Source organism: Nicotiana tabacum, chromosome 19 (genome assembly GCF_000715075.1).
Source record: "Nicotiana tabacum cultivar K326 chromosome 19, ASM71507v2, whole genome shotgun sequence".
Classification (NCBI taxonomy): Eukaryota; Viridiplantae; Streptophyta; class Magnoliopsida; order Solanales; family Solanaceae; genus Nicotiana; species Nicotiana tabacum.
In genome coordinates, this window is record NC_134098.1 from 116,652,032 (window position 1) to 116,664,945 (window position 12,914).

The following is a 12,914-nucleotide window of genomic DNA, read 5'->3' on the forward strand; positions in this document are numbered from 1 at the left end:
CATGTATCTTTTGCCCGATATATCCAGGGCTACAAACTCAAGTTTAGAAAGATTTGACATTATTTAGAAAAAGAAAGTTCGTACCTCTGATACTTTCAAAGTATTTTCTTGAGATGGCAGAGTCTCGTGCTGATAACGTGTTATTAAATAAAGATAGTAAAGTAAAGACAAGTATAGAGAGAAACTGATATATTATTCAAACTTCAAACTTATGTACATAATGAACTGCATTCTCCTTTATTTATAGAAGAAAAGAAACTGCTGTGTAAGCTGCTACTCTAAGATGTTGTGCCAGATATAGATAATCTTCTACCATGAGTAATATATATCCATAACGGAGTACCGAAAAGATAAGCTTCTTCAGGAGGCTTATTTCTAATAGAGTACTAAATACATAAACATATTTACGGCGCAATCTCATATGGATAAGTTTCTTCAGGAATCTTATTTATAACGGAGTACTAAATGAACATCCATAATATAATATATATTTATAACAGTTTTGTAATACGACAGGCTTCTAAACTCGATACTATTTTGAAGAGGAATTAAAAAAAAACACAAAAAGGAAAACAGGAGAAAGCGAAAAGTATGACAGGGGGACCCACGTCTATTGTAAAATAGCTGGAATCAGTATGTATCTCTTCACCCTTTTAGATTAGAAGCGGAAACTTCCTTTTCCCTTTTCCAGTTCCATTTTGTTTTAGTATTCTCTACGAACCCTACTACTGTAACTTTTAACTTCCCATAGAAGTTTTCATGCTTCCAAAATCTCAGTTTTCAAACAAAATTCTCTGTTTCGGCACTCTTGTTGACTGCTATTATACTCTAAATTCTGACTTCCCCCCCTCCCCCTCTCTGTACTGTATTAACTGTTAAATATTTGTCTTTTTTTGGTTTGTATGTATGTTGGTGAAGCAATATGGGTGTACTGGAAAAGATATCGGAAGCGTTGCATAACAACGAGGAGAAAACGGTGGAGTTAAGGCAAAAAATATTTAATTTAGTTTCAGAATGGGGAACTTTTGAGAAGGACTTAGAATTGTCCAGCAACTGTTTGAAGGAATGCTTCAATGAGATGGAATCATCGGAGATGCATTTAGGATCAGTTCAAGAATCAGCGGCGGAGAGCTTGAAGGAACTCAATGCTATTAGGGAATCAGTTGAACGAAAACGCGAAGAAGTTGAGAGGAAAGAGGAGGAATTGGAATCGAAGTGGAAGGATTTGAGTTTGGCACGAAAAGGGTTTGCTGAGACTGTGAAGTTAAGGGAGGAGAAGCTGAATGATCAGGAGAAGGTGGTGGAAAGGCTTTGGGATGAGGTTGAATTCGAGCGGAAACAAACAGGCGATGTGGAGGAAAAATTAATTGAAATTAGGTTGAAAGAGAAGGATTTGAATAGGATTCAGAGTTGGATTCACCATGAAACACATGCTCTTGAGTTGAAAGATCAAGAATTGGCTGAAAGGATGGAAGAAATTCAAGTCAAGGAACATAATTTGCAGTTCATGAAGAAGGAACTTGAGGATAGAGAAATGGGGTTGGAATCTTTAAATAAAGAGCTGGTGATAAAGGAATGTAAGTTGGATAATGTGAAGAAAGAACTGAGGGTGAAGGAGAATAACTTGGATTATGTGAAAAAGGAACTAAGGGAGAATGAAAATAACTTGCAATCTGTGAAAAAGGAACTAAGGGAGAATGAAAATAACTTGGAACCTCTGAAGAAGGCTCTTGCTGTTAAGGAAAGTAGGTTGGATGGTGTGATGAAAGAAGTAAGACTGAAGGAAAGTAAATTGGAGATAATGAAGAAAGAACTTAGAGAAAAGGAAAATAACTTGGAATCTATGAACAAGGAACTTGCTGTCAAGGAAAATAGGTTGGATAGTATGCAGAAAGAAGTAAGAGGTGAGGAAAGTAAATTGGAGATTTTGAAGAAAGAACTTGGAGAAAAGGAAAATAACGTGGAATCTGTGAACAAGGAACTTGCTGTTAGGGAAAACAGGTTGGAAGGTGTGAAGAAAGTATTAAGAGTGAAGGAAAGTAACTTAGACTATTTGGAGAAGGAACTTAGAGAAAATGAAAAAAAATTGGTACATGCAAAAAAGGAACTAAGGGAGAAGGAAACTAACTTGGATTCTTTGAAGAAGGAACTTACTTATAAGGAAAACATGTTGGATAGTATGAAGAAAGAACTGCGATTGAAGGGAAGTAACTTAGATATTGTGATGAAGGAACTTAAAGAGAAGGAAAAAAATTTAGATTTTGTTAAAAAGGATCTAAGGGAGGAGGAAATTAATGTGGATGCGGTGAAGAAGGAACTTTCTGTCAAGGAAAATATGTTGGATAATATGAAGAAAGAATTGGGATTGAAGGAAAGTAACTTAGATATTGTGATGAAGGAACTTAAAGAAAAGGAAAAAAACTTGGATTTTGTCAAAAAGGAGCTGAGGGAGAAGGAGAATGAATTCGAGTCAGTGAAGAAGGAATTCAAAGCTGAAGCAGATAACTTGATTGCTCTTAGGAAGCAACTTGAATCTAAGGAGGACTTCTTGTCCTCAATGAAGAAGGAACTTGAGCACAAGGAGAAATTTCATGATGTAATGAAGAAGAAACTTGAACTCCACGAGGAACACTTGAAGTCATTCAACGAGAGACTGAATTTGAGGGAGAGAGAGCTTGATTCATTTCAAGAAGCATATAAGCAGCGGTTTGAAGAACTTAATTCAAAGGAGAAGAAACTGGATTCAGTAGAGGAATTTGCAAAAAAAAAACTATGAGGGCTTTCAATCAGAAAAGAAAATATTCCTGGCAGAGCAGGGACTTTTTGAGCAACGCATGAAAGAAGTTATACTTAGAGAGGAAAGGGTTAAGGATAGATTAGAAGAGCTTGAATCAAGGGAGAAACATTTTGAGGATAGGTGTAAAGAGCTCGGAGAGAAAGAGAAGCAGTTGAATGCTATTCCTAATGCGCACATAAAGTCAGAGCCTGCGGAAGAAGTAGCACTGGACAGGGTCAATGCTATTGTAGGTAATTCTACTGTTACAAGTTTTGTTGTGATAATGGATGGAAAGAGGTTGCAGATATTCTTAAATGAGCATGAGAAGGAGCTGGATTTGATGTCTGATGAGGTTTTTAAGGCTCTTCAGATGTCTCCTGACCCTGCACAACTGGTTCTTGATGCAATGGAAGGTTTCTATCCTCCCCATTTGAGAAAGGGAGAAACAGAGTTTGAGGGCAGTGTTGCCCGACGGAGCTGCATTCTGCTGTTAGAGCAGTTAATTAGGGTTTCACCAGAGATTCGGGGTTTTGTGAGGAGAGTAGCAAGAAATATTGCAAGGGATTGGAAGGTTAAGATGAAGGTGACAAAAGGGAACCAAGACGAGATCTTGGGGTTCTTGTATCTTTTGGCTGCGTACAATTTGGCTTCTTCCTTTAAGGTAGATGATCTTATGATCCTGCTGGAGATTGTTGCTAAGCATGACAAATTTGCAGAATTATGTGGTTCTCTTGGTATGAAACAGAACTTACCTGGTAAGTATGTTGGTATTTAACTATTTACTAGCATCCATCTACCACTTCAAAGGACACATCAGAAACGATTCCTGCCATAGTTTGCTAATATGCTTCCAGGCTCCAACACCATATGATGCTGAATTCACTTTAGTGCTCCAGTGACATCGCTCAACCTGCTTTGCTTTGATAATTTCCTTCCAGCGTGCTCCTTGTTCATCGCCATATCTCCATAGCCATATCATAAGAAGGCTTTTAGGTTTCTTTGATAAGAGTAAGAATCTATTGGAATCAAAACATCACAAAGATTGTGCTTGTGAAAAAACTATACAAATCGTGCATCAGGTTGATAATGTCATATGCATTTTGTACAAGGTCCTGATTACATAAAAATTATAACAACATAGCCAGTATAGTCCCAGAAGTAGGATTTGCGGAGGGTCGAGTGTATGCATACCTTACCCCTCCTTTAAGAAGGCATAAAAGCTGTTTCCGGTAGCCCCTCAGCTCAGTAAGGGAAAGGGGAGAGGCAAAATAAGCAAATCGATCTGACAACCGAAGCGAAAATTCAAAACTAGCACTAGGTAATGCAAGTAGAAAACCGAAGCAAAAAACAAGTAGTAACAGAAATATAGGAATACAAAAATACTCAAAAGACATTAAGTGGTGTGTCAAAGCCACTGTTACAAACAAGGACTACACTGGGTTACCTAACCCTTTACCTTTTTTCTCAACCTCCACACTTTCTTATCCATGGTCATGTCCTTAGTAAGCTGGAGCTACACCATATCTTGCCTAATCACCTTTTCCTAATACTTTTTCGGCTTGCCTATACCTCTTCGTTGGCCCTCTAATGCTAGCTTCTCACACCTCCTCACCGGAGCATCAATGCCTCTCCTCTTCACATACTCGAACTATCTAAGTCTCGCCTCCCACATCTTTTCCTCCACATGGGTCACACCCACCTTGTCCCCGATAACTTCATTTCTAATTCTATCTAACCTGGTATGCTCGCTCATCCATCTCAACCACCTTCATCTTCTAGACATGTGAGTTCTTGACTGGCCAACACTCCTCCCCATATAACATAGTCGGTCTGGCTACTGCTCTATAAAACTTATCTTTAAGTTTTGGTGACACATTCTTATCACATAGAACACTGGAAGCGAGCCTCTATTTCATCCATCCCGTCCCAATCCTGTGTGTGACATCCTTGTCGATCTCCCCATTTCCTTGTATAATAGACCCAAGGTACTTGAAACTTTCTCTCATAGGGATGACTTGTGAATCAAGCCTCACATCCACTTCTTGAGTCGCGCCACTAAACTTGCACTCCAAGTATTCTATTTTGGTCCTTCTCAACTTGAAACCTTTAGACTCCTGGGTCTGTCTCCAAATCTCTAACCTATCGTTAACACCATATCGCGTCTCGTCTATCAGTACAATATCATCTGCAAATAACATGCACCATGACACCTCCCCTTGAATGTGACGCGTCAGCGCGTCGATCGCCACGGCAAACAGAAATGGGCTGAGGCCTGACCCCTGATGCAACCCATCACAATCGGGAAGTGTTTTGAGTTCCCTCTCACTGTGCTCACTTGAGTCTTAGCAGCAACGTACATGTCCTTAATAGTCCTTATGTATGCAATAGGAATGCCTCTAGCCTCCAAACATCTCCACATCACCTCCCTGGACACTTTATCGTAAGCCTTTTCTAAGTCGATGAACACTATATGTAAATTCCTTTTTCTCTCTATACTGCTCCATGAACCTCCTAATAAGGTGAATAGCTTCTGTAAGTCTGCCATCTCTGTTGAATTAGTGCGTCGTTCAACAACACTCTATCTTTCTCATCCTTGACACACTTCACTTGGTCCAGGTCACAGGTCTTCTTTTCTCGAACCTTGGCTAGCCTGTACAACTTCTTGTTCCCTCCCTTGCCTCCAAGTTCTTTATAGAGACGCTCAAACGCTGCAGTCTTAGCTGCAGTAACTGCTAACTTAGCTTACTTTTTGGCCACCTTATACCGCTCCTTGTTCGTCCTCTTCTCCTCCTCGTCCACGCTCTCCAACAGCTTCAAATAAGTTGCTTTCTTGGCTTCCACTTTACCTTGGACCTCAGTGCTCCACCACCAGTCCGTTTTGCGGCCATTAGATAGGCCTTTCGAGACCCCCAATACCTCCCTAGCAGCTTCCCTAATGCAATTCGTAGTCGCTGTCTACATACCACTCACGTCCCACTACCCCATAGCTAGCAACTTATCCCTCAACTACTGTGTCAGAGCTCCCTACTTGATCCTAGGAAGACCATACGCAACCCTATTTCTTTGCTTCCTCATAATCTCCAAATCCACGACCAGGAGCCTATACTGGGTCGTGAGGTTCTCACTCAGGATGACTTTGCAGTCCGCGCACGCACAGGCTTTTATCAGATTTTCTGAAGAGTAGATAGTCAATCTGAGTCTTTGCTGCCGAACTCTGAAAAGTAACCAAATGCTCCTCCTTTTTCAGGAAACTCGAGTTAGCTATCACCAAATCAAACGCCTTTGCAAAATTCAATAGCGAAGTTCCTCCTCCGTTCCTAACTCCGAAACCAAAGCCTCCATGCACGTCATCGTAACCTTTAAATGCTGCCCCAATGTGGCCATTGAAATCTCCTCCTATGAAAAGCTTCTCAGTGTGCGGGATACCACGCACAACCTCATGGAAGTCCTCCCAGAAGCACCTCTTAACCTCCTTGTCCAAGCCCACTTGGGGCGTGTATGCACTAATCACATTTAAAGTAAAACCCCCAACGACTAGCTTAATGCTCATCAACCTGTCGCTCACCCTCCTATCCTCCACCACTAACTCTCGGAGATCCCTATCAACCAAAATGCCTACCCCATTCTTGCCCCCACGCGACCAGAGTATCATAATTTAATCCCGTCTACATCCCGTGCCTTATCTCCCACCCGTCTTGTCTCCCGGAGACAAGCTATATCGATCTTCCTCTTATGGAGAATCTTCGCTAACTCAATAGACTTCCCCGTCAAGGTCCATATGTTTCAATACCTAACTCTCAGCCTGGAAGCACCCTTACCCCCCACCCTCCCACCCCCGAGGACATGACCTTACCCAACTCTCTTCCTCTTTTTAATTACAGGTTTTGTCCAGAATCTTCTAACCCAGCAGCGACATCTTGAAGCTATTAGATATGCTTATGCATTTGAACTTGTGGACCAGTTCCCACCCACAGCCATTCTGAAAAATTACATGGAATATGTTGAACGTAATTATGTGAATGTCTGCGAGAAAGAGACCTGCTCATTCGAAGAAAAGGTATTATGCCACTTCTGTTGCCAATGTTCTAATCTCCTCCTTTAAGACTCATTTTTATAATGTTTTATTTAACATTTTGCAAATAGATTGAGGCCATTGAACAACGGGTTGCTTCTATTAGAGCTGTTATCAGATGTATTCTGAATTACAAACTTCAATCTAAATATCCGATAGAACACCTTGAAGAATGTATAGAAATGCTTACAAGGCAGAAGGAAGATCAAGCTGCATTATGTGTCATTTATGAGGCTAAAACGCCAGAGCAAGCGAATGTGAATCAGTTGGGTTCTACTAATCCATCTAGTCCCACAGGCACCAAGTCCCTCAATTCCGCATCATTCTCTGCTAGAACCCCCTCGTGCACTTTAGATCATTCCAATGCTATGCCCATTATCCTTATGAACATGAGTGGAGAGGATTTGCAGAATTTCTTAAACAAACATTTGAAGGAGCACAAGTTGTTGCGGAGTGAAGTCTTTAGTGCTCTTCTAATGTCACTGGACTCGGGGATGCTTGTGTTGGAAGCACTGGTAGGGTTTTATCCTCCAGACTATCAGAAAGAAGAGATTGAATTTAATCGTAATATTATCAGGCAGAGTTGCATCCTTTTATTAGAACAATTCATGGAACTTTCGCCGGGGATTAAACCAGAGGCTAAATTAGAAGCAAGCAAGCTTGCATTTGCCTGGAAAGCAAAGATGATGGGTGAAATGGAAAACCATTTGGCAATCTTGGGTTTTCTTCTTCTTGTAGGAAGCTACAGATTGGCATCTGCCTTCGATAAAGATGAACTTGAGAGTTTGTATCACAAGGTATCACCGCATGTGAATACATCTGAAATCTGTCACGCCCTTGGTATTTCAGATAATACTTCAAGTAAGTAATCATATCTAAGAATTTTGTATATGGTATTGTCAAATTTTTTCCTAGAGTTTGTGTTAATATTGGCTTTCCAGGAAGTGATGATCTTCCTTCCATAGAAGAATCGAAGAGACACAAGGCTCAATGCTGTACAGATGAATCTATTTGCAACAACACGGATATGAAATGCGAAGGACATGATGTAATCTGCAATTGTGCTTCAAGTTTACATCGTACATTAGATCCTGCTTTGCTTGTACTGGATGCTTTCCGGAGTTGTCATCCCACAAAATTAGGGAGGTGTGAAAACTTCCCATCAGTTATGCGGAGCTTCTCTGATCTGTTGGACCAGCTGAGAGAAGTTTCTCCAGAAATTAAACCTCATGTTAAAGTGGGGGCTATTGCGTTTGCAGTTGATTGGTATTCTACATTGATCGGGTCCCAGCTAAATATATCCGAGTTCTTGGCATTTGTGCAGCTTTTAGCTATTTATAAAATAATAGACTCTTTCCATTCAGATGCACTTTTTGGTCTTTTGGAGAAAGTTCAACCAACTGAAAGGGTTGTTACTTTGTTCAAAATCCTTGGGTTGATAGATAAGATCCGATGTATGTTCCTCTCTCTTTCTATTGCTTGTTTCACTTTGAAATGTACTCGCCTGTGTACACACACAGTCACTTCCTAATATGAATAATGTGCTGCACTGCTGCTTGTCATATGAAGGGTCACACATTTCTACCTGTGTTCATTTCTCATCTGTGATGGAATTTTGCTTGCTATTTTATAATATTATTGCCTTTTTAATTGGTTATTTAGATCCTGTTATTGTCCTTTGAGGTGACTGAATTTGTAGGATTCATCTTGTTGTTTTATATTATGCATACTACAAAAAAAAAGGAATAATTTGATCAGACATTCTATGACTAGCATTCATTTTTTATGATGATTTTTTCCCGTTGTAGAAATTGGTTTTACTTTTTCCAAGGAACATATGGAATTACTCCTTGGCGACCGTGATCCTGGCATTCGATAGGTCTATGCTATTAGCCGAAATAACCCTATCTATGAGAGCCTTCTCACATAGTTTATAAAGCAGCAGAGTTGAGACAGGTTGACTGCTAGCTTAAAACTAATCGATTTAGGATGAATCAACAGTCATAAAAGGTTGCACAACCACATTTGACAAAAGGTGAAAGTAGCACACATAGGGGATACAATAAGAGAAGTTCGCTTGCGATAATTTAGTCATATCCTATGTAGATCTTGAGATGTACTGGTCTGCAGGTGTGTAACCATGGTGATTCAAGGTGTTAAGGGAGCAAGGTAGACCTTAAATCACACGGAAGAGGCTTATCTCGAAAGAACTATAATCTCTTCGGATCCATCCAAACTTAGCGGAAATTGGAGTATAATGAAAGAAAAGATCCATATAGCAATACCAATTAGTTGGGATTAAGGCTTGGTATTATTATTACGCTTACTCTAGGTCCAATATTAGGAGTTTATCTTGTTAGGATTTGTATGCCTGTAGAAAAGATAGAGAACGTCTAGTGTCAATGAACTTCAATTGTTAAATATTGTTTAAGACGAGTTTAAATAGAGTGACATGGATAGTGAGGATTTATATGGCGACCCCGACTAGTTTGATTGTGAGGCATAGGTGTTTTATGTTATTTGCTGAAAGAAAAGGTACCTGGTGATTGAATGCTTGAATAGCATCCTAGTCTTTTGAATTGTATCTCTTTGGCATTTTTGAAGAGGAGTTCTGATCTCATTTCTCAGAATAAAGTTGGTGAGAATTTTTGGAGCTGATAAACCTTTGTTTACTTTTCTTTTATTCTGTGATTTTTCCAAATCTTTCGATGTACAATATAACTAGAAAATGCATTCAGTTGAGTTATTTTGAGGGTGTGGTTTGATATTTGACATCATCAGCATTGGCTAAAATTCTTGTTCCTTTTAACGTGCAATTTCTATATCTGTGACCCGCTATTTGAACAAAAAATTAAGTTGTTACTGTAGCTGATGTTTCCATCTGACTCTTGTAATGGGCACTTCAGTTGACAGGGAACATTTTACACTACTCACTTCGTTTTTACTGACTATAACCAAAGACTGAACAGCCTTTGGATTTATCTGACTGATATTTTCTTTCCTTTTTTTTTTGTCTTTTTCGAGTTACAGGCTTCGTCCAAAATCTTATAAATAAAAAGCAGTGGATGGTGGCATTTACTTATGTCTATGAGTTTGATCTTGTTAACTTGGTTTCACCAGTGATGCTCCTGAGGGATTATGTTAGACACTCAGAAGAGATTGCCAAGCAAATACTTCATGCTGGAAATAGTTCTCATCGAGCCCAAGTATGTAGTCTTCTCTTCCTCTTTGGCAAATAACTTCATGATCATTTCTTCTGAAGTGCAAAATCAAGTTTGATCTATCTTTATCGCAGATGAAGGCTATAAGTTATGAAATAAATGCACTAAGAAATGCAGTTAGACATATTGTGGATCGTGGTCTTCAGTCGGAATATTCACCTTCTCAACTTCAAGAACAGATCGAAACACTTCAATTTCAGATGTCAAACTCGAGTCAATCAAGCTCAAATCGAAACTTTACTGCTAAGTTCCAACAAGTTAAAACAAATAAAGGAACTTGCAGACCTGCTCCAATTGCTCAAGTGCGAAAAGAGTTCATGAAGAAACGTTCTGCCCCAGCTGGTGACACTGATGTTATCCACAGGACTCGAAGAAAACAGAACTTTAAGCGCCATCGTCATTTATCCACGAGGAGATGAGTTGTATCAAGTGCTTTATTGACAATCCCTCACGGTTATGTTCTTTATGAGCATTGTGGGAGTGGGTTGTGGAGGAATATTTTGAGGGGGTGAGAATAGTTTAGTGCTAATGTTTCTTTTGGGTTTTGGGGGTGGGGGGTGGGGGTTACGTTTTTTGGGGCACTGGCGGTGTGGGGTTAACATTTTGAGGCTTGCTTTTCTAAACATTTGTAGAACTTGCCAGCAGGAGGTAACAGTTCAACGAATCCGGAGGCTATAGGATGGACTTGCAAGATTGGAAGGTGTCAGAATTTCAAAGCCGCGTTAAATTACTTCACAAACAAAGCACATCACATGACTGCCACGATATTGGAGGGTGGGGAACCTTGGAGTGTTTTCTGTTTAACTCATGTTATGAGAATCTTTTGACTAGGGAGGAGGTAGCTTCTCGTTACATCTCAGTTTGGATCCCTAAGATATCGAAAAATGTGTGCCTTTTTACCTGGTTAGCCGCAAGAGGGATGATTTTGACAGCTGAGAATTTGAGGAAGAGGGAGATTACTTATGTTTGTTAGTGCTATATTGTAGGGGAGTCTCTTGCTAATTCTGGGATTGTTTGGTGTATCTCTGGTGATGCCAGTTACTGTAAGAAATGTTCAACTGGAAGATGGAGATGAAGACGTAAGGCGTGGGGGGTTAGTCCACTAGCACTCATGTGGGTTGTTTGGCGAGAAACATGAGAGTTGTTGAAGGGGTAGAAATTGATTTTGTATCATTGATAGTCTCTTATCCCTTTTTCTTGGTGCACCCATGGGGCTCGTTATATCGAGGAGTGGGTGTCATTTGTAAAAAAAATAACAATTTTTTGGTAGGTTTTCCACTTTTTGGTGTACGTCTTGTATATAGGTGTTTTTACCCAAACTTTCGCTTAAGTTATCTACCTTATAAAAAGTGCTCTGTTCAAGCATTTCCTGAGCTCACATCTTTAGATGCTTAGATTAGTACTGCACCAGTTCACTCAATAAAAGAATCTTCTCGGTCTTTGGAGAGCTGCCATACTGATGACGCATCAGCCTAAGGTGGAATGGTTGTTGATAGGTAATTATGTTCAAATGATTATAGGTTTTTGCTTACTAACCCTGACACCAGGCATGATCAAGGTACTGATCAACACAAGTAGAATAAGAGCTTGCTCGTGTATGAGATCTGAGACTAAGACCAATTTCACTTTGCTAATAAATTTCTAGGATTTCTTTTGCAACTGAGATGCATAAATTGAACTACTAAAAGAAAGTGTTCCCTTTACTAAATCCAAGTCTAGATAAGCGTCTCAAACTAGCTAAAGGGGACTGTTCTTTCACTTTATATACTGATGATCTGGTGGGAATAACACGAATAAGACGTGCAATTTTAAATGCCCTGTATATTAAAGGTTCCTTGTTTACCACAAAGCTCTATTCTTGATCAGAAACCATAACATGGTTACAAGGGTAACAATATACTCAATCCAGTTTCCATGAGGTTTTCTAGTTGCTGAGTGTTTGCACAATGGTGTTGTGCCATGGGTCGGAGAGTCAAAAGGTCCCTTTGCTACTACATTATGCTGCACAATGAATCCCAAAAATGCCAACATTGCCAATCTCCCTGCAAATTATCCACGTGAAAGTCAGTAACTTCACTATTATAGTGGATAAAAGTTACTCTAGTTTTGTGATACTAGTGTTACAATGGATAAAGTTTAGTGACGTGATATATAACAGGGTTGCAGTTGTTAAGGAACTTACCATTAGCAATTTCCTTTTTTTTTGGCCTCCGCAGTTGGTGCAAAGTTGAGTTTAATTCTTTGGATAATATCATCTCATACCCTCCTAATAATGGTATACTTGACAATCTTCTCATTGACCTTCTCTTTAAATTATCAAATAGATTTTTCCAATTAACATCTTGAATTAATTCTCCTGAAGATGATATCATCACTGGTGCTAATGCTGCTATTGTCTGAATCTGATGAATTCAATGTTCTAATACTCCTCTTGGTGATAATGATGATGAGTAATGATTATTATCTCTGTTGTTGTTGTTGTTGTTGTTGTTATCTTCCGCCTTTTTCTCATTTTTTATCACCTTCTTTTTCTCCATTTTCTTGGTCACAAGCTGCAACTCTTCTGCCTACAAAATTCATAGGTAAAAGAAGAATTTATTGGCAAAAAGGTGTGTGTCATAAGTCAGCTGCACATGTTTGATGCTTGTGTGGAAACAAATCAATCTATTATACGTTTTTGCTACTAATTTTTCAGATGTTATCATGACGTGGATAAATACTTTGCCCAATTATACTTTGTCTCGTAGAAAAATGTGGATGCAGTGTTACCTCAAATGTCAGACACCATATATTCCCATTTTTGAAGGATGGGATACTTGGTAATTTGCTTGGACCTCAAAGTAGA

General features: G+C 39.4%; 1 protein-coding gene across 1 annotated transcript; it reads left to right on the plus strand.

Moving 5' to 3' along the window:
• The first annotated feature begins 534 nt into the window (after positions 1-534).
• Positions 535-11,434, plus strand: LOC107828133 (uncharacterized). Its single transcript, XM_016655390.2, is given in 7 exon segments — positions 535-2,774; positions 2,776-3,531; positions 6,658-6,833; positions 6,920-7,709; positions 7,790-8,302; positions 9,879-10,054; positions 10,144-11,434. Coding segments are annotated over 7 exon segments (4,608 nt in total). The 5' UTR covers positions 535-922; the 3' UTR covers positions 10,489-11,434.
• The last annotated feature ends 1,480 nt before the right edge of the window (positions 11,435-12,914 follow it).